The sequence below is a fragment of the Halichoerus grypus genome, chromosome 2, assembly GCF_964656455.1.
Source record: "Halichoerus grypus chromosome 2, mHalGry1.hap1.1, whole genome shotgun sequence".
NCBI classification, from domain to species: Eukaryota; Metazoa; Chordata; class Mammalia; order Carnivora; family Phocidae; genus Halichoerus; species Halichoerus grypus.
The window spans coordinates 198034399-198060596 of NC_135713.1; the positions used below are offsets into that span (position 1 = coordinate 198034399).

At 52.1% G+C, this 26198-nt stretch overlaps 1 protein-coding gene and 1 long non-coding RNA gene across 4 annotated transcripts in view; one reads left to right on the forward strand and one right to left on the reverse strand.

Annotated features, from left to right (window-relative positions):
• ARSG (arylsulfatase G) overlaps positions 1-26198 on the forward strand; it is a 101154-nt gene that overhangs the window by 71471 nt on the left and 3485 nt on the right. For all 3 annotated transcript variants that reach the window (XM_078065985.1, XM_078065987.1, XM_078065986.1), the window contains exons 7-11: positions 1550-1746; positions 2674-2754; positions 13812-13920; positions 21103-21223; positions 25697-25787. In XM_078065985.1, the coding sequence (XP_077922111.1) occupies positions 1550-1746; positions 2674-2754; positions 13812-13920; positions 21103-21223; positions 25697-25787 (599 nt within the window). The remainder of the gene's footprint in view (positions 1-1549; positions 1747-2673; positions 2755-13811; positions 13921-21102; positions 21224-25696; positions 25788-26198) is intronic.
• Positions 499-14927, reverse strand: LOC118525083 (uncharacterized). The gene is made up of 2 exons (XR_004911962.2): positions 13998-14927; positions 499-1318 (listed from the first exon to the last, which is right to left on the reverse strand). It is a non-coding gene; the product is annotated as an uncharacterized LOC118525083 (long non-coding RNA).

A 26198-nucleotide genomic window follows, 5' to 3' on the forward strand; every position in this document is an offset into this window, starting at 1 on the left:
AATGGAACTCTCCACAAGGGTGAGAATGTTCCCTATCTGTGCTGTCCAAGATGGTAGCCACCGGCCATCTGTGGCTACTGAGCATCTGAAGTAGTCGCCTTGGGCAACTGAAACACTGAATTAAATAGATGATATATATCATATAATATATAGAATTCTCACATATGTCTGTATAGTGATAAATATACATGACATAAAATTTACCTTCTTAAGTGTACATTTCAGCGGCATGAAGTACATTCCCGTTGTTACACAACCATCACTGCTATCCGTCCGCACAACTTTTTTTCATCATCCCAAACTGAAACTCTGTACTCGTTGGATGCCAGTTTGCCCTTCCCTCCCGTCTCAGTACCCAGTGTTCTACTTCCTATCACCACGAAGTTGACCACTCTCGGGACCTTCTCTCGGTGGAATCCTGTAGTGCTTGTCCCTTGGCGCCTGGCTTTTTTCGCTTAGCCTAGCGTCTTCAAGGCTCATCTGTGAATTAGCAGGTGAGACACTGAATTCTTAATTTTATTTAATTTTCATTCCTTGAAACCTAAACGGCCACACGTGAGTCGTGGCCGCTGCATTGGGCAACGCAACCCTAGAAATGTCGCAGAGAAACTGTTGGTTAAGATGGAGGCGAGGCCCCTGTCGTGGGACTTCTGTCCTGAGTTTTATGCCTGTCGACGACGAGAGCTGAGTACAGGCACAGTCCCGATCAGGGGATCCCGGGAGTCGGGACGCAGGGGGCTCCGCAGGACGCGGTTTGAGGCAGAGCTGGGGAGCACTCAGAGGACTTGATGCAGGGTGGTATAAATTGGGGTAAGCTAAATAATCGAGGGCCAACTTGAAAATCTTATCTCTGGGGGAGCTGGTGTAAAAAAGACCCACGCTTCTATCACCTCTCTGTACCAACTTAATTGGTCCCCCCAAAGACACCTTCCCCCGAAGGTGTGGCCTGTGGGAGGGGGCTCCATGAAGGTCCCTGCTGCTTCTGGAGGGTCGGAGGGTCATAGGGTCAAGGCTGGAGGGTCGGAGGGTCGGAGGGTCGAGGCTGGAGTTCCGCAGCTGGCTGGATCCTGTTCCTTGCCTGGGGGTGGGGGAGGGGGGACAAACAGGAAGCAGAGACCACCCGGGCTCTCTCCACACCCCAGAGGGGAATCAGCAGGGTTAGAACAGGGGCAGCCAGCAGCCTGGGCCTCTAACAGGGCCTTGATCTAGATATTCCCGGTGGTCACGTGCGTCCTTGGAATGGCCTGTGATCAACGCGAGTCATCCATCCATCTTCTGGAAAGGGCTGAGGCTGGGAATGGATGTGATGGCCTGGATGCTGCGAAAGAGCAGAGACAGTTTTAAACTATTGCAGTGACTCCCGGTTTTTAACTGGCTAACCAGATGACCTCCACATGCCCTTGTAGGGCTGTAGACCGATGTGTACTTCCTGAGTTCCCCGGGCAGAAGGCATTCTGCGGCTTTTCTATGAGGCAAAGGAGAGACACGGAGAGCCTGGACAAACCAGCAGAGCCTTCTGGAGAATTACCTCTTGGCTCTCCCGTTTCAGCGCCAGTGGAAGGCCCTTCCTGCTGTACGTGGGCCTGGCCCACATGCACGTGCCCTTATCCAGAATGCAGCTCTCAGCAGACCCACGGGGCCGAAGGCCATATGGCGCAGGTCTCCGGGAGATGGACAGCCTGGTGGGCCAGATCAAGGACAAAGTCGACCGCACAGCAAAAGAAAACACATTCCTCTGGTTTACAGGTGAAGTAGTCAAATCCAGCCACCTCACTGAGATCTGATGGATAACCCTGCCCACACCCCTTCTGAAGAGCAGAATCCGGCTAAGCTATCCTCTTTCACGGGGCAGGGGGCTTGCTTTGAACTTGGCGTCCTGCTAGTGTTTGTTGGCCTGAGTGCTGAGCACCTGCCCACTGGGGCCTCCAAGGCTGAGCCGCTGGAAAAGTTTGCACAGAGAGCAGGTACCCTGCTGGCCTCCTCTGTATTGATTTAGGGCCATCTGGGCAGTGACTTTGACACTGCAAACCTGTATAGTCCTCGGGTGCTTCTCAGGTTTCCTCCTCACCATCTTCCCGGTCCCAAAGACTCCAGCTGTCACCGGTCACCTTTTGGCTGAGTGGGCGGAGCTAGTGAGCTGTTTAAAGGGCCTACTGAGGCATTGTGGGTCCCGGGTGCCCGTCTGGACCCGGGATGAAAGCACTGCTCTCGGGGCAGGCAGAGACCCGGGCTTGAATCTGTCCATTGCTATTGGAAAAGGCTCTTTACCTTCTCTCAGCCTGTTTCCTCCTGTGCAAAACTGAGCTCACAATAGCATCCACTGCATAGCGTGTTGGACAATCATGAGATAATGTCAGGGAGGCGCGGGGTGCATCCTAGGTGCTCAAGAAAGAGCTGCAGGGCTAAGGACGGTTGTAAAACTAGATGAGAAGGTAATAGTATCTAAGATAAGAACCTCACCCTGGGGCTAGCTTGGAGCAGGGAAAGCCCACCTCTCTAAGACCCCCCCCAGAGGCAGGCCTCGTATAACAGGTCATTCTTCAGGGGCAGGGATCATATTTTTTTTACAGTTTCTTCTCCTACTGAGACAGGGATATGGGATCAGGGAGGGAGAATCGGCAAAAGCATCCATGAGCCTATCGATCACTACATGTTGCTTCTTTTGGTTTCCAGGAGACAATGGCCCGTGGGCTCAGAAGTGTGAGCTGGCAGGTAGCGTGGGTCCCTTCACTGGATCGTGGCAAATTCATCAAGGTAGGGACTCAGCTGGGGTTGGTGCATCCTGCAGGGGTTGCTGAGCCCAGGTCGGGCTGTGGGGTCTGTCTCTGGGATGACCAAATCCTATGCAGGCCTTCTGGCCATCATTACGAAACACAGACAAGTTGATCACCAGCTGCCAGCTCGTGGGGAAGAAATAAACCGAGAGATGAGAGTTTCTATTGAGCCTGGACCACCCCTTTCTCTCCTCCCTCCTCCCACCTCCCACCGCCCCTAGACTCCCTCAGGGGACTGGCCCTCAGTCCATGGACCTTCCAACTAATACACTTCACCTTGACTTTCATCCCACTGCCCTTGCTCATCCTCCTTGCTTTCTTTGCTTTCCTTTTTTATTTTTTTCAGTCATCTCTCCATCCACCCAACCGTGAATTCATTTCATTAATTCAGGAAACATCCAGGGCATAAATACGCAGGGTTTTTATACACATTATCCCTAAACCTTACAATGTGGGAAGGTAGGTAGTAACACCTCTATTTACAGATGAAGAAGGAGAGCCTCAGAGAGGCTAAGAACTTGCCCAAGTGCACACAGCTTGTGAGGAGGGAGCCAGGCTTGCTCCCGAAGTTAAAGTCAGTGATCTCCCCACCACACGACACTCCTTCCTTTCCAGTTAAACCTCCCTGAGCCCCCAGCTCAGTGCCCATGTGCTCTGGGAAAGCTGCCCCCCAAGGACCATCCTTTCTTTTTTTTTTTAAGATTTTATTTATTTATTTGACAGAGCGAGATACAATGAGAGAGGGAACACAAGCAGGGGGAGTGGGAGAGGGAGAAGCTGACTTCCCACTGAGCAGGGAGCCCGATGCAGGACTTGATCCCAGGACCCTGGGATCATGACCTGAGCCGAAGGCAGACGCTTAATGACTGAGCCACTCAGGCGCCCCAGGACCTCACTTTCTAAGACAGCTGCTGGGCTGGGGACAATTTGGCAATAAGGACCAACGGCTTGGAAAATATACCTGTTGATGCCTCAGTTCTTCCTGATTAGGCAAGTAAACAATGATACATATGAAAGTATGGTCATCGCATCGGTTTTAAAAAAAAACAGTTGGGCATTACCCAAGTGTCCAGCAAGAGAGGAGTGCTTACGGAAATGGTGATATGCACATTTAAGGAAATTCTAAGGAACTGCTGAAATGATGCATATTATTGACCTGGAAGCATTTACCTTAAATACTTTTCAATGAGGAAAGTAGGTTACAAAGCAATATATAAAGTTTGATTTTATTATATGAAAATAAGCATACCAATTCTCAGACGAAGTCTTAAGAGAGGTATCAAAAGTTAACGAAAGATTAGCAGTGATTACCTTTGGGTAGGGGAAGGAAGGTTTACCTGTGATTTTTTTTCTCACAACAAACTGGTCTTATTTGTGTCCTAAAAGATTAAATCTTTTGGAAGGTGCTTGTGTCCAAGGGGTTCAGAGGTGGGCTTGGGGGGATCCCCGCCTCCCCGGGCCAGATTTTCCCAGCTCCTGAACTATGGCTTCCACAGTCTCCAGGTCAGAGGACACAAACTGCTTTTCCTGTAAGTCTGGCAGAGTATTTGTAGTTACCTAGAAACTAGAACGTTCGTGCATCTCATGGCCGGTGGTGAGAAGGAAGTGCTGATCATTCATTTTTATTTGTCATCTTTAACCTGGTGTCGGTCCAGTCCGATGCCTCGAGAACTTCACAGGTGAGAGCGTCTGTGGCCAGGTCTTGTGCCTGGAGACTCCGAGTTGGGGGTCAGGAGAACTGGGTGCCACCTCCCCGTAACCTGCCCCGTGACCAGCCGTCTTCATCTTCATCTGGTGTCTCTGTTCATACGTATTGACCTCTTTGACCGGTCCCGTTCGGGAACACTCTCCGGAGAAACGGGCAGAAAAAGGTGCCAGGACTAGAGGAGGGTATAAATGCGCCTTGTCCTTGCAACAATAGGCTAGAGAGATAGGTGGGAGCTGGGAGCGTTTTTTTGCGTTAGCTGATTATAATTGCTCCTCTCCGTACCTGGAATACCTGGAATACCCTCAGCCCCAGGCTCCTGGCTTCAGTGCTCAGTTGGAAAGAGCCTGGAGTCAGGACTCTCCAGGGTAAAATTCCAGAAGGCTATGGAGACCTTGGATGGGCGGGTAAGCCTGCGTCGGTAAGAGGCTCCTGTGTAGATAGCTCTCTGTTCCCTAAGATGACCTCTGATCTCCTATCTAGGCCTTATCTTGTCTCTCTCCCCTTTCTGAGACAGTTCTGAAATAGTGAATTAGGTGTAGCGATGGGGAGTGGGGCTCTGGTCTTTGAGGGAAGTACTTTGCCCCGTGAGAAACACAATTATGAGGGGCGGCTGGGTGGCGCAGTCCATTAAGTGTCCATCTCTTGGTTTCAGCTCAGGTCGTGATCTCAGGGTGGGGGGATCGAGCCCCGCGTTGGGCTCTGTGCTGGGGACGCAAAGATCAATAACGCCCCTGGCTTTAAAGAGTGACGGTCTGGAGCAGTGTTTCCCAGATTTTAATGTGCAGACAGTCCCCTGGGGATCCTGCCGTTCGGACTCAGTAAATCTGGGATGGCCAGGGACATGTTGCATTTCTAACAGGCTCCTAGGCGACACTGAGGTGGCTGGTCCAGGGGTCGGCCCCTGGAGCCACCAAGCCGGAATATCCACATGGAAACCGTATGAGTCTGCAACTTTCAGATCGAGACCAGTAGTCATCAGGCTATGGTCCCAGACCCGCAGCGGTGGCACCCCCTGAGAACTTGTTAGAAGCATGAATTCTCGGACCTCACCCCGAACCTGCTGAGTCAGTTTCTGAGGGATCCTGGCAATCTGTGTTTTATTGTCTCCTTCCGGCTGATTTTTGACGCAGGTTAAAATCTGAGCGCCCCCTGTCGAGAGCTACCCTGTCTCGTACGCCAGGCACGCGGGCCACATTTCAAGGGCCCAGAAGGCACATGTGGCTGGTGGCTGCCATATTGGACAGCGCGAATAGAGAACATTTCCATCACGGCAGGCAGTTCGATTGGACAGTGCTGGGAGCCTCTACTGAGGGTATAATCCGGGGTAAGGGCTCCAAGATAAAGGGGGGCACAAGGGCATCTCACCCACACGGGAGGGAGACAGGAAGGCTTTCCCAAGTGGTTTGAGTTTTGAAGAATGAGTAGGCCACAGCCAGGGATTCGCAGGGGAGGGGGCCGTGAGCGGCCTGGGCTAGGCTGTCTGGAGCTCGTGGGAATGGATAAAGTAGGGGGAGGCAAGGCCAAAGGGAGAGCTGGGGCTGGGGGTCAGGGGTCTTCTGTTTTCGTTCGGACCATTTTGGCCTTAATTCTAAAGAAATGTGGAATCTTGGAAAGGTTTTATGAGTAAAGGTGACATGATTCCATTTTATTTGAAGTGAGATTCTGTAACATGAGATTAACCCTGTTGATGTGTACAATTCAGTGGCACTGAGCACGTTCACTGCGTGGTGCAGCCATCACCTCTGCTGAGTCCCCAGACATTCCCCCCTCCTCCCCCTCCCGCCCAGTGAAAACTGTATGCACCTTCAACGCTTGCCCATCCCCCCCATCTCCAACTCTTCCCGGGCTCTTGTTCAGGTTTTAAAGACCCCTCTTACGTCAGCGGGGCTGAGGGCAGGGAGGGGGGCAAGACTAGACTCATTTCCACCAAGCCCTGGATGATAAATGAGAACAGCAGGTGACAGAATCCCCAGCAATATAGGGGATTCCTCAGCAATCCTTATTCCAACCACCCTGTCGGCCACACGAGGAAACCTAGGTGGAGCAGGGCGGAGGGCTTTCCGAGGCCAGCCATTGGTCAAGGGGGCTGTGTCATTTGACCTCCACCAGCTCATTACTCAGCCTGCATGATGGTTGTTACTCACGCCGTGTTTTACCCGGCTAACTGCTCAGCCGTCTGGAAAATCCTGTGTTGCTTCTTTGGACCCCATGGTCATCAAAGAAAATGTCTTTGGCCCATGGAACAATGTGAATCTTTCTGAATCTGCAGGAGGCAGAATGGAGAGGTGGAGGGAGCTAAGGGCTTTGGAAGCCCCAATGGGGCTGGAATCTTGACTCAGCTTAAGAATCCGTGCCCACCGGGCCGCTCCCCTGGACAGCCCAGTTTCCTCCCCTGTAAGGTGGGGCTGTAGACCCCGCTCGCAGGACGGCTGGGAGAATCAACTGGGAGACTGCCCACGAGGCACCCAGCCCTGTGTGTGTCCTCTCCTAACCCCCATGATTCTCCATGTCTTCATGCCCAGCTTCATTCCCAGACCAGTCAGTGTTCATTAAGCTAAACCAGTCAGTGTTAATGTCTAGCCCCACAGAAGGCCGTGGGCAACTTAAATAACATATGGATGCCTTTCCAAGTGTTCTGAGCCTCCGTCTCGGGAAGCTTTGCTCTGAAGCTGGATTGCAGTCTTCTCATTTCATGCTCTGGTGAATGTGGATCTTTTTACTTGGAGCATATATTTTGGAATATGTGTGTGCCAAGGGTCATCACAGTGTCTTCAGCCCAAGTCCGGTTCCTTGTGGGATAGTTGGTTAACAGTCAGGAAAGCTAAACTGGTCAGTATTAATGTCTGACCCTACCAGAAATAGCCAGTAGCATCTGAGGATGAAAAATGAATGAAATATCTCCAGGAAACAGTCTGGCTTAACTATTTTTGAAGCTATAACTTTTCCCCCTCTCTCTGCTGCTCTAGATGTTGCTTTTACATAGGACCAGAAAATGGAAATTTTCACAGCTAAATCGTGTGTGTGTTTCCTCTGATCCAACAGAGCTAACCTATTCGTAGCAAATAACATTATAATATTAATAAATTTAAGAAAAGACAGAACACTCTTTTGGGGGGCGAGGCATGAACACGTGCAGCTTAATGTGTAGGGGGGTGGGGCACAGCACTGAATTCTCAGTGGGGAGGGGGCCGGATGCCATTCTCTTCTTTTCTCAGGAAAGCCTGAAGGTGAACTTTGCCTAGGGGTAAACACTTCCCCTTCCTCATTCTCCAAACCAGCTTCCCCTCCGGCTCCTCCACAGCCCTCCTCCTCCTCCCAGCTTGGGGGAGAGAGCCCTGTGGTGGAAGGGGCGAGGCAAGGGCGCTCAGGTCACAGGAGGGAGGCTGGGGGTCCCTCTGGACCACCTGCTCCTCCTCATCCAGGTTCCTCTTCAGTGGGATGCCTGCATATCCTCTCTAAGGGGCCGGTCTTGAGAGCAGATGAAAGGGAGAAGGCAGTCAATGTTTTCGCAACGGAGTAGGACAAACAGTACCCAGAGCCCTGCTTCTTTCTCCCCGTAGCCAGCCTGCTACGTCAGGCCACGCGCTGCCTTCCCCTGTTCCCGGGGCCCCAGGCCCCCCTCCTCGTCTTCCCTTTCCTTTCCTGGCCTAGCCGCCTTGCTCAGCTGATGGGATGAGGCAGTGTCTCCTGGAGCCATCCCTTCACCCTGTGCAGGAGTGAGGATGCTCCTCTGGGCTTGGCCTGCGCCCTGCAGGGTTGAGGAGAAACTTAACCAGGGGCTTGGGGACAGAGCAGAGCGCCCCTACTTCCTCCCAAACCAAGAGGGCCTTGAGGGGCATGCGCACAGCTGACGTGCAGCCGCCTGGGGCCCCAGGGCAGCCCTGGCTCAAAGCAGCCGTCCCTCCCTTCCCCACTCCAGACCTATTTCCTACCCGGGACAGAACCAGCACCTTGTTTGTCCCCTAACTGACTGCTCCTCTGTCTGGAAAATCTTTTCTTGTTTTATTTGAAGAGCAGAACTGTTCCTTCCTCCCCCTTGGTGATGAGGAAACATTCTGTTGAATTTGGCATCCTCAGCTTCTAGGAGACCTTGGTTGTTTGTAATCTGATGCTATCAGGTTGTTGCATAAGCTTTCCCACTGGGAAGCAGGCTCCGCATCCTGGGCCTTCTGTTCTGCTTGGGGCAGGGGGTGGGTGGAGAAAGGTCAGAGGTGAGGTGGGGCTGGGTGAGGGAGAGAGAGACATGGGATGTTGGCTCTTGGCCCTGGCGGAGGGGAAGGGGGTGGGCAGGGCCGGCTGGTGGGGACCCAGTAGAAGTCAAATTGTGTCTCCTTCTGGGACATTGGCCACCCGGCTTGGAATGTCCCCATCACTGCGCTCAAGGCCACCCCAGGCCAGCCAGACTCCTCGCTCCAAACAGAGGCTGGTCTGCCCTGTGTTTCTAGAAAACTAGTATGCTGTGGGTATCCTTGGCAAGGACATGTATTTATATTTAGAAACGGAGCCTGCTTCTTTAGAAGGTTATAGAATGCACGCTGCTCAGGACAGGCCTGTCCTTCTACCCAAGTCACAAATACAAATGCCAGGCAGGTAATATAAACGAATGCATGTTTGTTTTCCTAAGCTGTGGGCAGTGTTAGGGATTCAGTAAACTGGAGAGAGGGCCCTGTCTATTCAAAATTAGTTCAGAAAACACTGTTCGTGCCAAACCCAACTGTCAGAGGGCCGGATTTAGTGTGTGAGCTGCCAACTTGCAACTTCTGCTGTTTTTCTCTCTCTAGGTAGTTTTGTTTGTTTGCTTGTTTTTGGTTTTTTGAGTTTTTTGGATGGCATTTGTTGGGCACTTCCGGCAGGCACTATGCCAACGGAGCTGGCTCAGGACTTTATATACATTATCTTTTTTTTAAGATTTTATTTATTTGAGAGAGAGAGCACGTGAGAGAGAGAGATAGAGAGTGCATGAGCAGGGGGGAGGGCAGAGGGAGAAGCAGGCTCCCCGCTGAGCAGGGAGCTCCATGGGGAACTCGATCCTGGGGCCCTGGGATCATGACCTGAGCCGAAGAAAGACGCTTAACGACTGAGCCCCCCAGGCGCCCTATATGCGTTATCTTATGTAACCCACCACCCCATGAGATAGGTGCAGTCATTTTTCCCCTTCACAGCTGAGGAGATCGAGTCTGAGGGAGGTTAAGAATTCTGCCCAAGGCCACATGTTGAGAAGGGAAGGGCACCCAGACCTGCCTGACTCCAAAGGCATCCTCATCTTCCTACTTCCCTCACTAATATTTCTCAACTCCGGTCCTCAGACCACTGGCATCAGAATCACCTAGAATCAGAGCCCCACCCTAGACTTATTAAGTTAGAATCTCTGGGGGCCCTTCCGGTGCTTCTTTTGTACTGAGAACTTTGCGAACCTCCTTATTTGCCAGGCTGCCTTCGTGACTCAGTGAAGCATGGCAGGGTGTCCTTCCTGGGAAAGACCTCTACTCCGCAGCGCACGGGGTGGGCGGTGGGGGGGGGGGTGAGTCTTCCTCGGCCTTCCCTGTCCTCAGTGCATCATGGAATGCCACCTCACTTCCGCAGCCAGGGAAGAAGAAGAAAGCAAATTCATGAATCATGGTTCTGTTTATGTTTTGGTTGCTGAGGCTAAATATTTATTGCTTTAAGTAAGAGGTTCTGCCTTAATTAGAGTCATAACTAACCACAAGTGCACTAGAATGTGTTCTCACGCCCGTAAGGCATGCATTTCTCCATAGAAAGTCAAATGTCACGAACACTCGTAATGTGCCGGTGCCACTGATCAAAGTATTAAGGTTTATCTGAAGTGACGAATCGCTTTTGAAATCAAAAAGTGCGCAGAAGTTTAATTTGAAATCAAAAAGTGCATAGAAGTTCAATTTATGGACTTAGCTATTATTCTTACTTCTGTAACTAATAGGCTTACATTTATGATCCTACAGCATAAAGGTATAAAGGTATAAAGGTGTGAGTAATATAAAACTTATGCTTAGGGGCGCCTGGCTGGCTCAGTCGGTTAAGCGGTTAAGTGTCTGCTTTCGGCTCAGGTCATGATCCCAGGGTCCTGGGATGGAGCTCCACATCAGGCTCCCTGCTCTGTGGGGAGTCTACTTCTCCCTCTCCCTCTGCCTCTCCCGCTGCTCGTGCTCTCTCTATCTCAAATAGATAAATAAAATCTTTTTTAAAAAACCCAAAAACTTATGCTTAAAAGGAGATAAGCCACATCTAATTTTGAAACGCACTGTGTCCACTTCCTGATTTTGCCCCTTACCCTCCTTGCCCTTGTCCTAGATGGGCTCTCTCCACATTAAGTCACCAGGAGAGCTTTAGAAGATATTAATGTCTAGGTACCATCCCAGGCAAATTAAGTCATAATTTCTGGCAAAGGAAACTTGGCCTGGGTATTTTTTAGAAGCCCCCCTAGGGGTCCTAATATGCATTCAGGGATAGGTGGGAGCCACTGTCCTAGAATAATGGGTCAGGGGCTGCCTCTGTCGTTAGACCTGGATTCAAATCCTGGCTCTGGCATTTGCTAGCTGTGTGACCTTTGGCAAATGACTTAACCTCTCTGAGCTTCGGTTTCTACATCTAAAAAATGGGGATAATAGTGCCTAGCTTGCAAGGTTGTCATTAGGATTAAATGAGATAATGCAGGGATGCACTTAGCATTACGCTTAGAGGTACTTTAACTTGGTACTTAGGGAGCGCTCAATAAATGGGAGATATTATTGTTACTGTAATTACTCTGTTTCACTCAGAATGAGTTTCCATTAGTGGGAGCAGGTATCACTGCAGAGTACTGGGGGACCAGGGGCAACTATCCTGGGACTCAGCCTTAGCTAGTGCAGATAAACAGAAACAAACACTGTTAGATGTTTCTGATAATCAGATGCCACAACTCTGGGGACCCACCGAGGATGCTAGTGGAATCTTTTTAAAGTTTGTCCACCTGGCAGTGCCAGTGAGCTACTTGGATTTAGAGCAAGACAAATCCACGATGAGGGGGATTTAAGAAAAAAATGGTTTTAATTGAAGTGTAATTCACATACCGTGTTCTATTAGTCTCAGGTGTACAATGTCATGATTCAACAAGGTGGATCTTTTTTATAATTGCTTACTCACACTCTGGACTCCTTTAAGATAAAATTCTGCTATAGGAGGAGGTCTGTGGGCCCGGCTGGAATATGTAGTTGCGTCTTCCTGTTAAAGCCAGAAGTCACAGTGCAGACATCACTGGCTGGCCAGTCCTGATGACCCAGAGGGGACTCGCTCCTCAAGTGGCCATACACAGCCATCCTCTTTCTCTTAACTCCAGAATCTTTCCATGTGGACTGTCCACTCTGTTGACACACACACTTTTTATAGCTGGCTGGATTCCTCCTAATCCCTCCAGCTTTCAACCCGCTGCTGAAATAAGGCAAACGTATCGAACAATTTTTTTTCTCTGAAAACCGAATTAGGAAAATCAGTTGCCTGAAAAAGAGCAACACAAGAGGTCATGGCGCACAACAGAACCCCTAGTGGTGAAGGTCAATTAGCAAAAGTATTAAGGAGGCGCTAGTGTGTTCTTCTGGAAACATGCTGGAGGCAGAGACCCAGCCCTGGTGCCCCAGGCACCCCCCCCCCACCTGCTATGCCTTCCCTCGATCGTGCCTCCCACATGACTGTCCTTGGAACTCTGGGCTTGCTTCTTCCAACTGGAGGCTTCACTTGTCCTTCGCATCTGGCCTCAGAGATGAAGAGAGTCTGTTTGAATTTTGTGCAGTGTGGATATGCAAAAAACAGGCTCCCTATTTTCACCCATCTATCCCCCCTCCCCAGCTTCCATACAGATGCCCGTCCCTGGGTGTGGGGGTGGTAGAATTATCTGCAGGGCTCTAGCACGTGCAATCGGGGATGCTTCCTCTCTGCTCTTTGGCCTTGAGCTGCAGCATGAGTTATGTATTCCAAAGCCACGTGGGAGTGCGGTTCAGGCTTGCTGCAGCTCTGGATTCCCTGTTCCATGTGCGTGAAAAATTGAAAGTGGGCTCTGTACGTCTTTATGGGAAGGGCGGCTCTCGACAGAGAGCCAAGCGCTTCCCATTCAGCCTGCCCAACTCCACTTGGTTTTGAGAGTCCCACACCCCAGACCATAAACAGTCCATAGACGTGAGTTGTTTTATGTTTTCTTACTTCAACACTTGGGGGACTCCAAAGCTGGTTATGAGAAAATCCTAAGAATGCCGAGCATTTCCGGTGGGGTGTGCTGGGCCAGGGACATCAAAGGTTCTGTTTGCAGCTGTGTGAGTACAGAGCGACAGACGCCCGGGTCTTGTAGCCCCCCTCCCGCCCGTCATCACTGCTTTCCTATTCGCGCCAGCCAAACATGGGGAAGTTGCATGACCACGATATGTGTGAGCCACATACAGCGTTTGCCTTGGAAGGGCTTTCTACACGCTAACTTTGTGGAATCCTTGGCTCATCTAGGATGAGGGTGGGGTGTGTGTGGGAGTGGTGGGGATGGTCATGGTTAATTCAATGCTACATGAATTCAGGATGTTTCCATAAAACATGACCTCATCTCTTCCAGCCCGCTGGTCATCATTATATTGGTGGTCACTTTTGACTTCGTGGTTACGAAAATAATTCCTTTAATTACCAAAGTGGAAATTCATAGATTGCACATAGATTGTTCTTACCCAACCCAGGAGCCCCCCGCCAAGAGGCAAGAGGTCCGAGCTATTACTAATGCTGTCTCCACAACACAAGAATGACTCATTAACTCAAAAGAAAAACAAAACGAAGTGAAGCAAAAACCAAAATACAACAATAAAGTCCGTGCCAGATCAGTTGTTGGGCGTTGAGCAGATCAAATAGCTGGGGGAGTTTCAGCCTTTCTCGCTTTTCAAATAATTGTCTTTTTTTTTTTTTTAATCCTAAACAGTCACATTATGATCAGTAGGAAGAAAAGTCATTTTTATTCAACCTGTTTGTTAAATATGTACTATGTCCTGGGTGTATGAGACTGATGGAGTCTCATGGTGTGGAGCTATACCATCAGCAAGTCAATGAACAAACCAGACAATTCAAAGTATTAGAATTGTCACGAAGAAAATAAAGTGACATGGTTCAATAGAGAGTGACAGGAGCAACTGTTTACCTATGTTGAATCCAGGAAAATAAGAGCATGGAATGCGAGATGTGAGCTAGAGCGGTAAAAAGAGCTGGTTATAAAAGAAGTCCTTCCTTTGTGGGAGTGATCCGAGACTCTCAGGATGCCTTTAGGAAAGGACTGTGGTTCCGGAGAACCGACTGTATGTGTCCCGTCACAGGGGGAAGTCCGGCCAAGCAGACCACGTGGGAAGCAGGGCACCGGGTCCCCGCTCTGGCTTACTGGCCCGGCAGAGTTCCCGTCAATGTCACCAGCACTGCCCTGTTAAGGTATGAGACCCAAACTCTCTTGAAACGTTGGGATGCAGAGCAAGAAAATCATGGACGGACGCCTCAGTGGTAGTTACCTTGAGAAGAGCGGCCTCCCCGGCCCGGCCGGGTGCTCCCAGGTACCCCCAGAGCTCTGAGTGCCACAGCTCCGATCTCCCGGTGCTAGTTAAAGCCGCAGTGGCTCTTTTCAGGCTGTCCTCTGGGGATCATGTTGGAGTGAAGAGGGGACTCGGTGGGTTTCGTGGTCTTGATGCCGAGCCAGGGTGTCTGCTGACACTGCGGGGGCAGAGAGGTTCACAGCCCCATCTGCCCTTTGGGTCTGGGCTCAGCTGAATAGACCACTGAAGCCATCCCATCCTCGGGGGTAGGGCAGGTGGCCGCAGGGCGCCCGTGTGAAGCCAGCGTGTCACCAGCCATCACGGAATCTAGGTGTCCACCTGCCCTGGAGGGGGAGGGAGAAGGAGGTGGCCCCACCAGGCTGGCAAGGAAAGAATGAACTGTAGGTGAGGCCATTCCTACCTCTGGCAGGGAAGCTTCTCCAGTGAGGTGAGTTCACGGGCTGCTCCCTTAAGTAGAAGGATGACTGTAAATAAGATCGTCTCCCTCCCTCGCCCTTATCTCCTTATGAAGGCAGATCCCGGAGCCTGAGTGTCCTTGGCACGGCCCGTGGCTGTGCTGTGCCATTCTGAGAGGAGTTGCTTGCAGCTGTCTGTAACCGAGGCTTACAACGGGAACTTGCCACTCCTTCGGATGGGGACTTCCTCTCCGTGGTTCTGCTCTGTGTTCACTGACAAGGGGGCCTGGGTGCTGCTCATGTGCTCAGAGCTTTTGGTCTGGTTAGAGACGGAATTGCTAGGCTCTTCCAATAGCCGAATGGGTTGTGGCCTAAGGAACACAGCCTCACAGAGGAAAACAAGTTTCCTGGGCTCCTTCCAGCATCCCCGGACCTGGTGGGGAGCAGTGAGAAAGACCGAAGCCCAGGGGAAAGCAAGGGTAAACAGCTCTGATGGCCGGGGTGGGGGGGAGGGGGGGTAGGCGCCATCCCTGGCAGCCTGGGGGCCCCCAAGACTCCAGGTCAGCCCTGTACAATACAATCAGGAGGGGGCAGCATGCTGTCAGGGGTGCGGGGGATGCCAGCAGGTGTGACAACAGCGTGGGCTGGAGTCTGATGTCAGGCCGGCCGGGAAGAGGGCCAGACGGGCTGCTTTTTATGGGGCTGACTTGGTGCAGTCCGGCCAAGTGTTCACAGGCTGGGCCGCACATGCACGAATTACTGGGCAATCTCTCAAGTTCCATCACCGAAAACCAAGCACGTGCTTCTCATCTGAGAAGGGTTTTTGCACCTACAGTCAACCACAGCGCCGCAAAAACAGTGCACCATCGCGTTAACGATTCAGGGCCTCAGAGGGGACAACTGACTTAGGGAATAGTTTGGAGACTGAAAAAAGCAAGTCTTGGCACAAGATAACATTTGTTTGGGGGCCCCTGGAGTTTTACCAGGACAAGACTGATAACACCCCATCAGCTCCGCATAGGATATTTTCTTGGGTGTTAAAGTTGACCTAGCTGTAGCAGGAAAGTTTGTCTCCATAGGATTCACCCCCTTGCTCTTTTCCTCCATGAGTCCATCCATGTAAAGCTAACTTGGGTGGAGTGTCCTTCCTGCCAGAGACACAGGGCCATCATGTGTCTCTTCCATGACTCCTTCAGGGTCCGTTCTAAGGAGAAGAGACTTATGATCCGTTTTCAAGAAACTGATGAGAATACTTCATGTCCTTGGGCGCCCAGCCAGGAACTAGCACCCAGAGTGCTTAGCACCTATGCTAGTACTTGATTCCTCGGGGGGGATATAGATCTTCTTCCAGAACAGAGATAACTCCCCTGAGCCATTCAGAGCTAAGGCCAGAGTTCCTTACACCTCAGTTCTGGTGGCCCTGAGCCATGATGAGAAGAGACAGGTTGATCTAAATACTCACATGAATACAGAAGAGTAAAGCGTGCGTTGGGGGCGGGGGACGAGGGACGAGGGGTGCAGACTAATTCCATTGGTTCCCTTTCAGAGACACTGTGAATGTTCCATTGCACACCCATGTGACGAAACGAGGTCAAAGAAAGGTCTCACACATGTCCCAAACCCCAAAGCCCAGGGACACAATAACAGCGTGAGGGGAATTCCTTTATTCAACAAATATTTATGGTTGTGTCCAGCTGTGGGTCAAGCATTGCTCTAGGGACTGGGGATGGCGTAGTGAGCAAACCAGACAGAAAGTTCCTGACGGTTAGGAGCTAACCCACCCTCAGGAGGGCAGGGCTTTGGCAGCGTCCGTCAAAGGGCTTGGTGGTTTGAACCTCAGGCTCTTAAGGCAGGACAGCTCAACCCTGGCAATGTTGATCATTCTCTGCTGTGGGGGACTATCCTGGGCATTGTAGGATGTCGAGTCATGTCCCTGGCCTCTACCCACTAGATGCCAGTGGCCCCTCCACCACCAGTCGTGACAACCAAAGGGCCTCCAGGCAGCACCAGGTATGCCCGGGAAGGACAGACTCGTGCTGGTTGAGAACCACAGTTTTAATGTGATTTCTGGTGAAAAGAGGTGAAGCTTGTGCTCTGCATCTCTGAGCTGGGAGCCTGCCATCTCTGTTCAGAACAGAGCCTCAGAGATTCCTAGGCCAAGTACAAGGTGACCAGATCTCATTTGGAAAAACAGCTAGAGGTTCCGTTTAGCGGGGAGAGCAGATAGTCCCCTGGGGTGCCTGGTGGCTCTCTTGGGATACCCGAAGTGCTGTCAGTTGTGGGGGAGGGTGATTTGCCTGCTTCTGTCCTGTCCTGAGGCCCAGTCCCGGAAGTCAAAGCTACAAGAACACCCGGCTTGCATCAGCGTCCTGTGGTTTAGGTGTCACCATGAGGGCAAGGTCTGGCCACACACCTCCTTTCAAAGTCCCCCACTCTTTCCCGTGGGCAGTGGGCGGTGGAGCGGGAGATGGGGAGGGGTCTCACACCCACCCCCGCTCCTAGCTGTGCTCTGCTAGGTAATGGATGTGCATGATCTGTGGTGGGGGCTCCTGACACTCGGGGACCCCTGTGTTGCCTGGAAACAGTGCTGTGGGGTCTGCTTGCCTCTAAGAGGGGCCTGGGACAGGGCCCTGGGGGAAGCTGCAGCCTCTCCGCCATTCGCCAAGTGACTCAGGCCAGGAAGGGGTGTGTTCCTACTTTTCCCAGGGCTCACAAGAGGGAATTACAACAGGAAGAAACTTGCAACTAAATGCTACAAGGAGCTGCCCCCACGTCCTAGGGACGGTTCCCACTCTCCTGCCACCTGGAGGAAGTTCTGCGGTCCCCTCCCTCTGCGTTCAGGCCCATGCACCCCCAATCCTTCCCTTGGCAGCCCCCTTGCCCTTCGCACTTCCCGTCTTCAGATCACACCGCCTTACCCCAGATATAATGTCCCCAGCTTCTAGGAAACTCTTCCCTTCCCAGCTCTTCTGTCTGCCCTGGGATGCTCTCCCCCCAGCATGGCCCAGCATGGCCCAGCCCCAGTTCCCATCCACACCTGTCCTTTGCTGCTGCTGGGCCACCTGGGCGAGCTCCTGGCAGCCCTTGTGCTCGGCCGGCCGGACCCTGCGTCGTCGTCCCCATCGCTGGCTCTCCACGCCCAGATTCCTGTGGCAACACCTCAGAGAGGAACACAAGCATGCGCACTGCCTCTGGACAACTTTCAGTGTGCGGGCTGGCTGAGGCCATATTAAGAAAGAAAGAAGCTATTTTCATACGGGCAGCAGAACCTGCAAAGGTGGCCCCCTGCCCACTCTGATGGCAGCATTTTGGGTCACTGTGCAGAGAAAGCGCAGGCCCAGGGAAGTGGGGTTTCCTCCCTCCAGAAGCCAGGGCCGACTTGTCCCTTAGGCCGGGGCAGGGGTGGGGGGCAGGGCCAGGCCCACGAGATTTTTAGGGATGCAGGAGATTTTTAATTTCTTCTAAAATCAGAAGGAGAAAAAAGAACTTTTAGGTTGAAGAAAATGGTTTAATATGTATTGTTTCCCTATGCATCTTTCTGTCAACACAGTTGTGAACTCGAATTTTTAATATTTTGTATGGAAGACAGGGCCCACAAAGAGCCATCGAAAGTCAGAATGTGGCCCTGCCCAAAGCCTCCATCCCAAGTAGCGTCAGCCGCAGAAACTTGAAAATGTAGGTTCTGGGTTTTTTTTTTACGTCTCTTTAAAGACTCTCAGGACCAGTTTCTTGGGTGGGTTTTTTTTTTTTTTAATTTTTTATTGTTATGTTAATCACCATACATTACATCATTAGTTTTTGATGTAGTGTTCCATGATTCATTGTTTGTGCATAACACCCAGTGCTCCATGCAGAATGTGCCCTCTTTAATACCCATCACCAGGCTAACCCATCCTCCCACCCCCCTCCCCTCTAGAACCCTCAGTTTGTTTTTCAGAGTCCATCGTCTCTCATGGTTCGTCTCCCCCTCCGATTCCCCCCCTTCATTCTTCCACTCCTGCTATCTTCTTCTTTTTTTTTTTTTTTTCTTAACATATATTGCATTATTTGTTTCAGAGGTACAGATCTGTGATTCAACAGTCTTGCACAATTCACAGCGCTCACCATAGCACATACCCTCCCCAATGTCTATCACCCAGCCACCCCATCCCTCCCACCCCACGCCCCACCCAGCAACCCTCAGTTTGTTTCCTGAGATTAAGAATTCCTCATATCAGTGAGGTCATCTGATTGACTTATTTCGCTCAGCATAACACCCTCCAGTTCCATCCACGTTGTTGCAAATGGCAAGCTCTCATTCCTTTTGATGGCTGCATAATATTCCATTGTATATATATACCACATCTTCTTTATCCATTCATCTGTCGATGGACATCTTGGCTCTTTCCACAGTTTGGCTATTGTGGACATTGCTGCTATAAACATCAGGGTGCACGTACCCCTTCGGATCCCTACATTTGTATCTTTGGGGTAAATATCTTGGGTGGGTTTTGAGGTTGGGAGCAGCTGGGCTTCCTTTGCTGGCCTCTGTAGGACCAACATTTTCTCTAAGCTCACGCCTCAGCTGGGGGCCCAGCCCTGGGATGGCACTGGGACCGTGAGTGCCCAGGAACCTCTCCCTCTTCCAGGGCTAACTTCAGGGGCTTGGCTTCCCCCAGCACAGAAGGAAAGACTGGGTGACAGCCTGGGCTTGACAATCAGTGCTGGATTGGCAAGTCATCGGAGATGTTGAAGATTTTCTCGTGGGCCAAGGTTTTCTTTGTGCTCTGGGTGGGCAAGGTACCTCTGAGCATCCTGACCAATTCTGAGATGCTAGGGTCCCAAGCACATTAGACTTCATGCTTTCTTCCATTAGAGGATGTGAAGCCTCCTGATACCAGGGAGAAAATGTAAGATGGAAAGAGAAAGTATGCCATAGGTTCCAGTCGAACACAGACCCTGTTTTTCTTGCTCATTGATGTGACCCATTTGTGACGCTGGTCTCTCTTCAGGGTGCAATTTAGAGAAAGCTCGAACCAACAGCCCCCGGCCACCATGGCCTTCTCGGACTGCACTGCAGTGCTCTGTGCTGCCCAGTTTGTCCCAGGATCCTTGGACTCTGGGCAGGTTTCTGGACTGTGCTGGACTCTGTTAGTGCTTACTCAGCACTCCTGACTTGGCCCGTGTGGGATGCCACCTCCTGGAACGCGTATCTCCAGAGATAAGCCACCAGCTGTGTGGCCCGTGAAAGCTGAAGGCAAACCAGAAACACTCTGTGCCATCGTCCAGGGAGAGACTCTGCCCCGGGGTTGTAGGCAGGGCCACACGGTGGGCAGAAGCTCAGTCCCTCCCCACAGCCCCTCTTGCTGGGCAGAGAACCCCTCCCGGAACCTCTGGGTGGTAACAGTGGGAGGTGTGGCCTCTGAGGCCTCCCTAAAAGTGTGCCTGAAGCTCGGTGCTGTGCCCAGCCTCAGGCGAACCAGGGCCTCTCTCCCGGGCAGTACCCCTCGCCTTGGCCCTGCCTTCCTGACTGCATCGCAACCCACTGACTCAGTTGGCCTGGCCCTTGGATCTAAACAGCTTTGTTGAAAGGACAGTCCATTGGTTTATGCTGGAGAGCTTTTTTCTGACAAAGCACAGCAGGCTGGCAGGAGATGTGCCCTAGAATAGAGTAAAATTGTACCACATGACTTAAAAAAAAGTCGCATGAACAAAATCCACCAAAATGATAACAAAATGGTAGCTTTGGGTAATGCGCTATTCGTGCGTTGTTCCCTCTTTTATGTTTCTGGATGTTCTATTTTTTTTCCCCTACCGTAAACATTTACTATTTTGTAATGGGAGAAAAGCAACTGAGATAAAGGGGTGCAATGTTTCACGTACCGTGGCATTTTAAACAAAGACTAAATATTTGTGACATGGAGACCCAGGGAAGGAATAATGAAGTGAACATTCTCCAGCAGGTACCTGTCACACTCTGTCCCCTCTCAGCTAGTGGCTGTGGCTTAACTGGTGACAGGTAGAACCCCTTCATTCTTAGGTCCATAGGGAGGCTCTTGTGAATAATTATTTTTTATTTTGATTTTTAAAAAGATTTTATTTATTTAGTTGAGAGAGAGAGAGAGAGCACAAGAGGGAGGAGGGGCAGAGGGAGAGGGAGAAGCTGACTCCCTGCTGAGCAGGGAGCCTGACGAGGGGCTTGATCCCAGGACCCTGGGGTCATGACCTGAGCCGAAGGCAGATGCGTAACCGACCGAGCCACCCAGGTGCTCTTCTTGTGAATAATTATAACACAAACACCCAGTGAGTCCGTTCAGAGGTCTTCTATATGCCTTCTCTGTGTGTCTCATCCATACAGTACCCCGTGAGGTGGGCACTATTATCATCATGCCCATTTTAGAGAATAGAATACTGAGGCATTGAGAAGCCAGAGAGATGCAACCCTGGGATTTGAGGCCAGGTAACTCTCAGCCACAGGGTCTGGGTGCACAACCACTGTGCCATTCTGCCTCTTCCGGGAGCAGAAATCCAGGTGGAACCCGAAGAAAGGAGAGGCAAGCAGAGGGGGACAGGCCACGAAGGAGGATGTGGGTGCTCAGTCTGGGCTGGTTTGGGTGGGCCTGGACCACGGCGTGGCCAGGGAGAGCCTGGGAATAGTTGGGGCTGACGCTGTCTTGTTCTTCCCGCAGTGTGCTGGACATCTTCCCCACTGTGGTAGCTCTGGCCGGGGCCAGCCTGCCCCAGGACCGGCACTTTGACGGTTTGGATGCGTCTGAGGTGCTCTTTGGCTGGTCGCAGACTGGGCACAGGGTAAGTGGAGGAGGTGTGTGCTCTGCTCAGGCTCTTCAGGAGATTGGCCTGCTGCCTCTCATCCAGGGCCACCTTTGTGCAAAGAGAACCATCCTTGGACGATGCATGGAGGTGGCTGCTCCAGGCCTAGTTTGAGAAGGCCTGATGGACGACCTCTTTGAGACAAACCTCTCTTTCCACTCCTCTCCCCCTCTTCCCCTACGATCAATCCAGTTTGCCAATCCAGACTTACGTTTAACAATTGGGCTTAGAGCGGGTATACAGGCGTGCTGATTCCCCATAACACAGGATGTTTTCTTCGTAATTATTGAGTTTTCTGACACATCGTAGGCACCTGGCACGTTTTTGTTGGATGAGACGGCTGAGTAGTGTGAGTGACTTGTGTATCGTGGGGCTCCCCGACTAGAATGGAACTTTCCAGAAGGCAAGGATCTCACCAAGAATTCTCAGTGTACTTCACAGTGCCTGGCACCCAGCCAGCATGCCGTCAACGTGGATCTGATGAACAAATGAATGAACAGACACATAAACGAAACAGCTCTTGAACGGCAGGGCCAACAAGGGCTTTATGCCCCTGACCTTCCCCACCCCCCCGCCCTGGCTCCCGGAGGGCCCGGCCTGTGACTTTGCAGCGCCTGCACCGCAGGGTCCCCTCCTCGTGTGTGCTGAGGCGCTCGGGGGCAGTGACAGCCAGGAAGTGTCGGGCCCGATGGCCTTTCCATGTCATTTCCGTGTGTTTTCCTTTCACCCAAAGGAAGAGGAAGTGGGCGGAGGGAACCCCAAACCCCTTTGTAGGGCCTGGCGAGCCCATGGCTTCTTAGTTTGGGACCCACACATCAAAGGGTCTATTTGTGTCTTTACCGAGGGTCACATGGAAGTGACTCAAATGCTGCTCAGATGTACGGTGGCCGTCACCGAAGCTGCCCCCGGCCCTCAGCCGGCTCGGGGCAGGCCAGCACTCTGGCCCCGAGAGGGCCCCCCGTGCTTCTGTGAGCGTTCGTGCAGTTTCTGGGGCTTGTCAGACGTGCCTGAAATGCCCTCTGCAGAAGCACGGCTTCTCCTGCAATACGGAACCTTCTAGAGCTGCAGACCCTTCCAGGCTGAGCTCTACGGCTGAGCAGCAGCAAAGCAGCAGGAAGATGGTTTCCGCCTTTGGGCTGAAGGTTTGCAGTATGTGACCCTGGGGGGTTATGGAAGACGTCAGTGGAGAGGTGCTCCCGAGTGTTTATTACCACAGCTACTAATAGAATAATTGGGGTCACCAGGAAGTGCTTCAAGGACTCCGAGCTCCCTGACGTGGTCGGTGTGCCTGTGGAAGCCAGCTCCTTGGCGCTCACTTCCGTTCTCAGCCGCGAGAACGCTCACTCCCTCGCTGGTTGCTGCTTTGTGCAGAGTCACCGAGGCCCAGGCTCGGGGCCGCACAGTTACTGGTCTAGTGCCCGACGGGGGTGGGCCCGGGACACCCGGCAGGAAGACGAGACACAAGCCACAGCACTGTTGGGGGTTTTCGTGGGGACCCATGATGTGTGGGGACGCAGCTAGAGTGCGGCTGGTCGGCTCCCTGACCACACCCCGGGGCCCAGGGGGAAACAGCCGCCCGCACTGCTTACCGGAAGCCGCTGATGGTACCTTCTAGAGCCAAAGCACTCGGGTGCTGGCACCTTCGGGCCCCACCCAGCCTCCCAGAGCGCTAGATCCCCGCAGTGTTTGTGAAGACGCTTGAGATACGTTTATTTGGAGTTTGAGGGCAGCACAGGTAATTGTTGGCCCTGAGTCTGGTCTTTTCTGGTCACCTGCTGAAAAGACTAGAGTAAATCGTCTTGAATTTGCTGAAGAGAGGCCAGGAGGTAGAGTGAGTGATCATATAGCTATACATTCATATGCATATGGGTATGCACACCTTCGCGGCTCCCCAGGGAAGTTTTAAGCAGCACACTTTAATTGTGTTCACACTTAGATGGGTCCTGGGCTTACAAGGGTTCTCACAGGGCGTGGTTTAGAAAACCACTCCAGTTTCAAGAAGCTCGAAGTAACTCCTAGATGATATCTCAAAAACGGTATGCAAATACGGCTCAGCAATGGGGCTCTTCCCTGTTTTGCAAATGAAGTAACCACAAGTTGAAGAGCTCAAGCCACCTAGAGCCACAGGCCCACTGGCAACCTACTCAGGCCCGATGTGGAGGGTTTACTTAAAGGCAAATCATGGGCTACCGGGTTTTCCTACAGAACGATCTTCTCATTGTCTCCTTTGAGGTCCCTTGGGACGTCGGGTGGTGTTTAAAACCCGTAGCATCCGCCACCAGCCTGCCGTGGTCTTGCTCCTGGGTCTGCATCTGGGCACTGAGGGTAGCCACGAGCAGGGGGAAGGGAGGCTGCCTCAGGGATCCCACTTTTGCCTGAGTCCCGGATGGAAGCTGGATGTTGTGACGTCCCCACGGGTCGAGTCCTACTGCAGGTGGCAACCAAGTCCACAGATTGTCAACAAAGGGAAGGCTTCTTTAATGGCTCTGCATCTGCCGGTCCAAACCGGTCTGGGGCAGCTGTGGGTCCTGAAAGACGTGGCACCTCCCTGGAGGCCATACATTGAGGAGATGGGAGCTGGGTTGCAGGCTCTGGAAGTCCCATCACTTCTCTTAGGGAGGCCCCTAGCGGTAAAAGCCGCCATGCGGAGTGGCTGGCCACGTTTGGAGACAGAGCTCTGCAGCCCCACCTGCGCGCGCACGTGTGTGTGTGTGTGTGTGTGTGCGTGTGTGCGTGTGCATATGTGTGTGTGTGTGTGATACACGCCAGCCTCCAGGGCCCGAGGACATGCTCTCCTGCTTAAAACAACAAAACAAAAATGAAACAAAGCAAACAGGTAGGAAAGGCAAGGAAGAAGGTGCACCGTGGTTGCAGAAGATAAAGTCATCTTTGAAATTCGGGCGGGGTATCCCCCGCCCCTCCCCGGGAGAGGACCCATCTTCAGCGGTGATTCATGTGTAAATTTGCCAGCCTTCTTCCTCTGTTGATAGAAACAAGACCGCCCTGGCCAGTCTGCACGAAGGAAAACAAAACCCATCCCGGTTTCCGAGCCGGAGCCAACCTGAAGTTTTGCTTCCTTTTCCTCTTGGATTTTGCAAGTTGCCTCTGGTAACGATGCATAAATATCCTGGACGTGGCAGCCCACCCTGATGGAGTGTCTGTGACTGAGACTCAAATCGTGTCCATGACTTGAACCAGCGGAGCGCGACTCCCACTTCCTGGATGTCTGAGTGCGTCTTAGGTCGGCGGACAAGATGATTTTCCAAGTCCCCCACTTCCTGCCTTCTCCAGAAGGAAACCGAATGGCCTCCTGCAGTGACGGGCTTGGCTTCCTGCAGGCCTGGCAGAAGAGTGCGTTTTGAGTTACGACTTCTTTTCCTGTTTGGAAGGAGCCTGCTGTCATCACGCTGGCTGGGGGCCTTGCGGGGACTGTCACGAGAGCAGAGCACGGAAGCTGCAGGTGTGGGAGGAGTCCCGCCCTCGGCATCCTCTCGCAGCCGGGAAACTTGGGGGGACGGCTATTTACTGCTCCAACAGATGTTTCTCATTTTTTTTTAAGCCCCATGGAAACTTTGAATCACGTAAGCGCCTTTCCAGTGATATATATCGGTCATGATTCATACCAGGGCGGTCTCCCGCTTGCAGCCCAAACCCACCAACTGACCAAGGACACCGGTCATTTATTTTCTACCAGATCCTGCCCTTGGCAAAGCCCGAATTAGGTGTTTCCGCTCTGTAGGGTGATTCTTTCATCGATGGCCTGATGAGGGAGGATTTCCTCAGTCCGAGTGGGGTGGGATTGAGTCAAAGGTGAGGACATCCATGTTAGGCTGTGCCCAGTTCTGGAGAAATCATGCGGAGCTGTCCTCTCGAGGATGCCTTCTTATGCCACCCTTGCTCCAGGGAGATCGAGAAAATCAACTGGATGCTGAAGAAGCCGTTTTTCCAAGGAGATCTGAGGAACTCCTGCGTCAGAATCCCTGGGAAGATCTCTAAGACAGGCAGGTCCCCAGGCCCTATCTTGAACCTGAGGGCTGGGGCCCCAGCAGGTGTGTGACCTGGCGCAGTCACATCCCCCCTGCCCCCTGCACTTAGGACAGCCCTGCAGCTGGTTTCAAGAGCAGGTGCTGTGCCATCTTGAAATTCTTCAATGTTGAACAAGCTTTCTCTCACTTTGATTTTGCACTGGACCTTGTGCATTCTGTAGCTGGTACCAGGCCTAGGAATCTGACCACAGTGGCAGCCCACTCTGATTAATTAACTGGCCAAATAGCTACTTCATGGAGGCCCCCAGGGGGTTGGCCAGTGTGACCCACAGGCCCGTGTTGGTCAGTGTTTCAGGCCAGGGTGGGGTGGGGCTGGTGGGCCAGACACCATGACACAGAAAGGAATGCTTTCCAGGGAGTATCCAGCATGGCTGTCTGGTTAGGAAGCTCTGTTCCTCTTTCCCAGGTGCTGTTTCACCCCAACAGTGGGGCGGCTGGAGAGTACGGAGCCCTTCAGGCGGTCCGCCTGGGACACTACAAGGCCTTCTACGTCAGCGGTGAGTCTGGTGTCCCCTGCCCGGATCCTCCCTGAGGCCTCCAGGAGTGAGTGTGGGCTGCCCTCCTTCAGGGAGCTCTCAGCACCTAGGGCCCCCCAGCACAGGTCATCTGCCCCCACACATAGGAAAACAAGGGCTTTCTACCGTTGGCCGACATTTCTAGCAAGCTCGGAGCTGGTCAGCACACTTAACACAGTTCCTTTCCACCCGAAGAACGTTTCATTCCATTGTTACGCTTTAAATGCCAGTTTGGCTGAACATGAAATGGGAGCTCAGAGATATTTTAAAGTGTAATTTACTGGACAATAGACTGTTTCAGAAAATAGACTTGAGAGGTCGAGTTAGCAAACTGACAGAAGTCTCTCTGCATCTTGGTTCACTCGCTGACCATCTTAAATGTATATTGTAGAA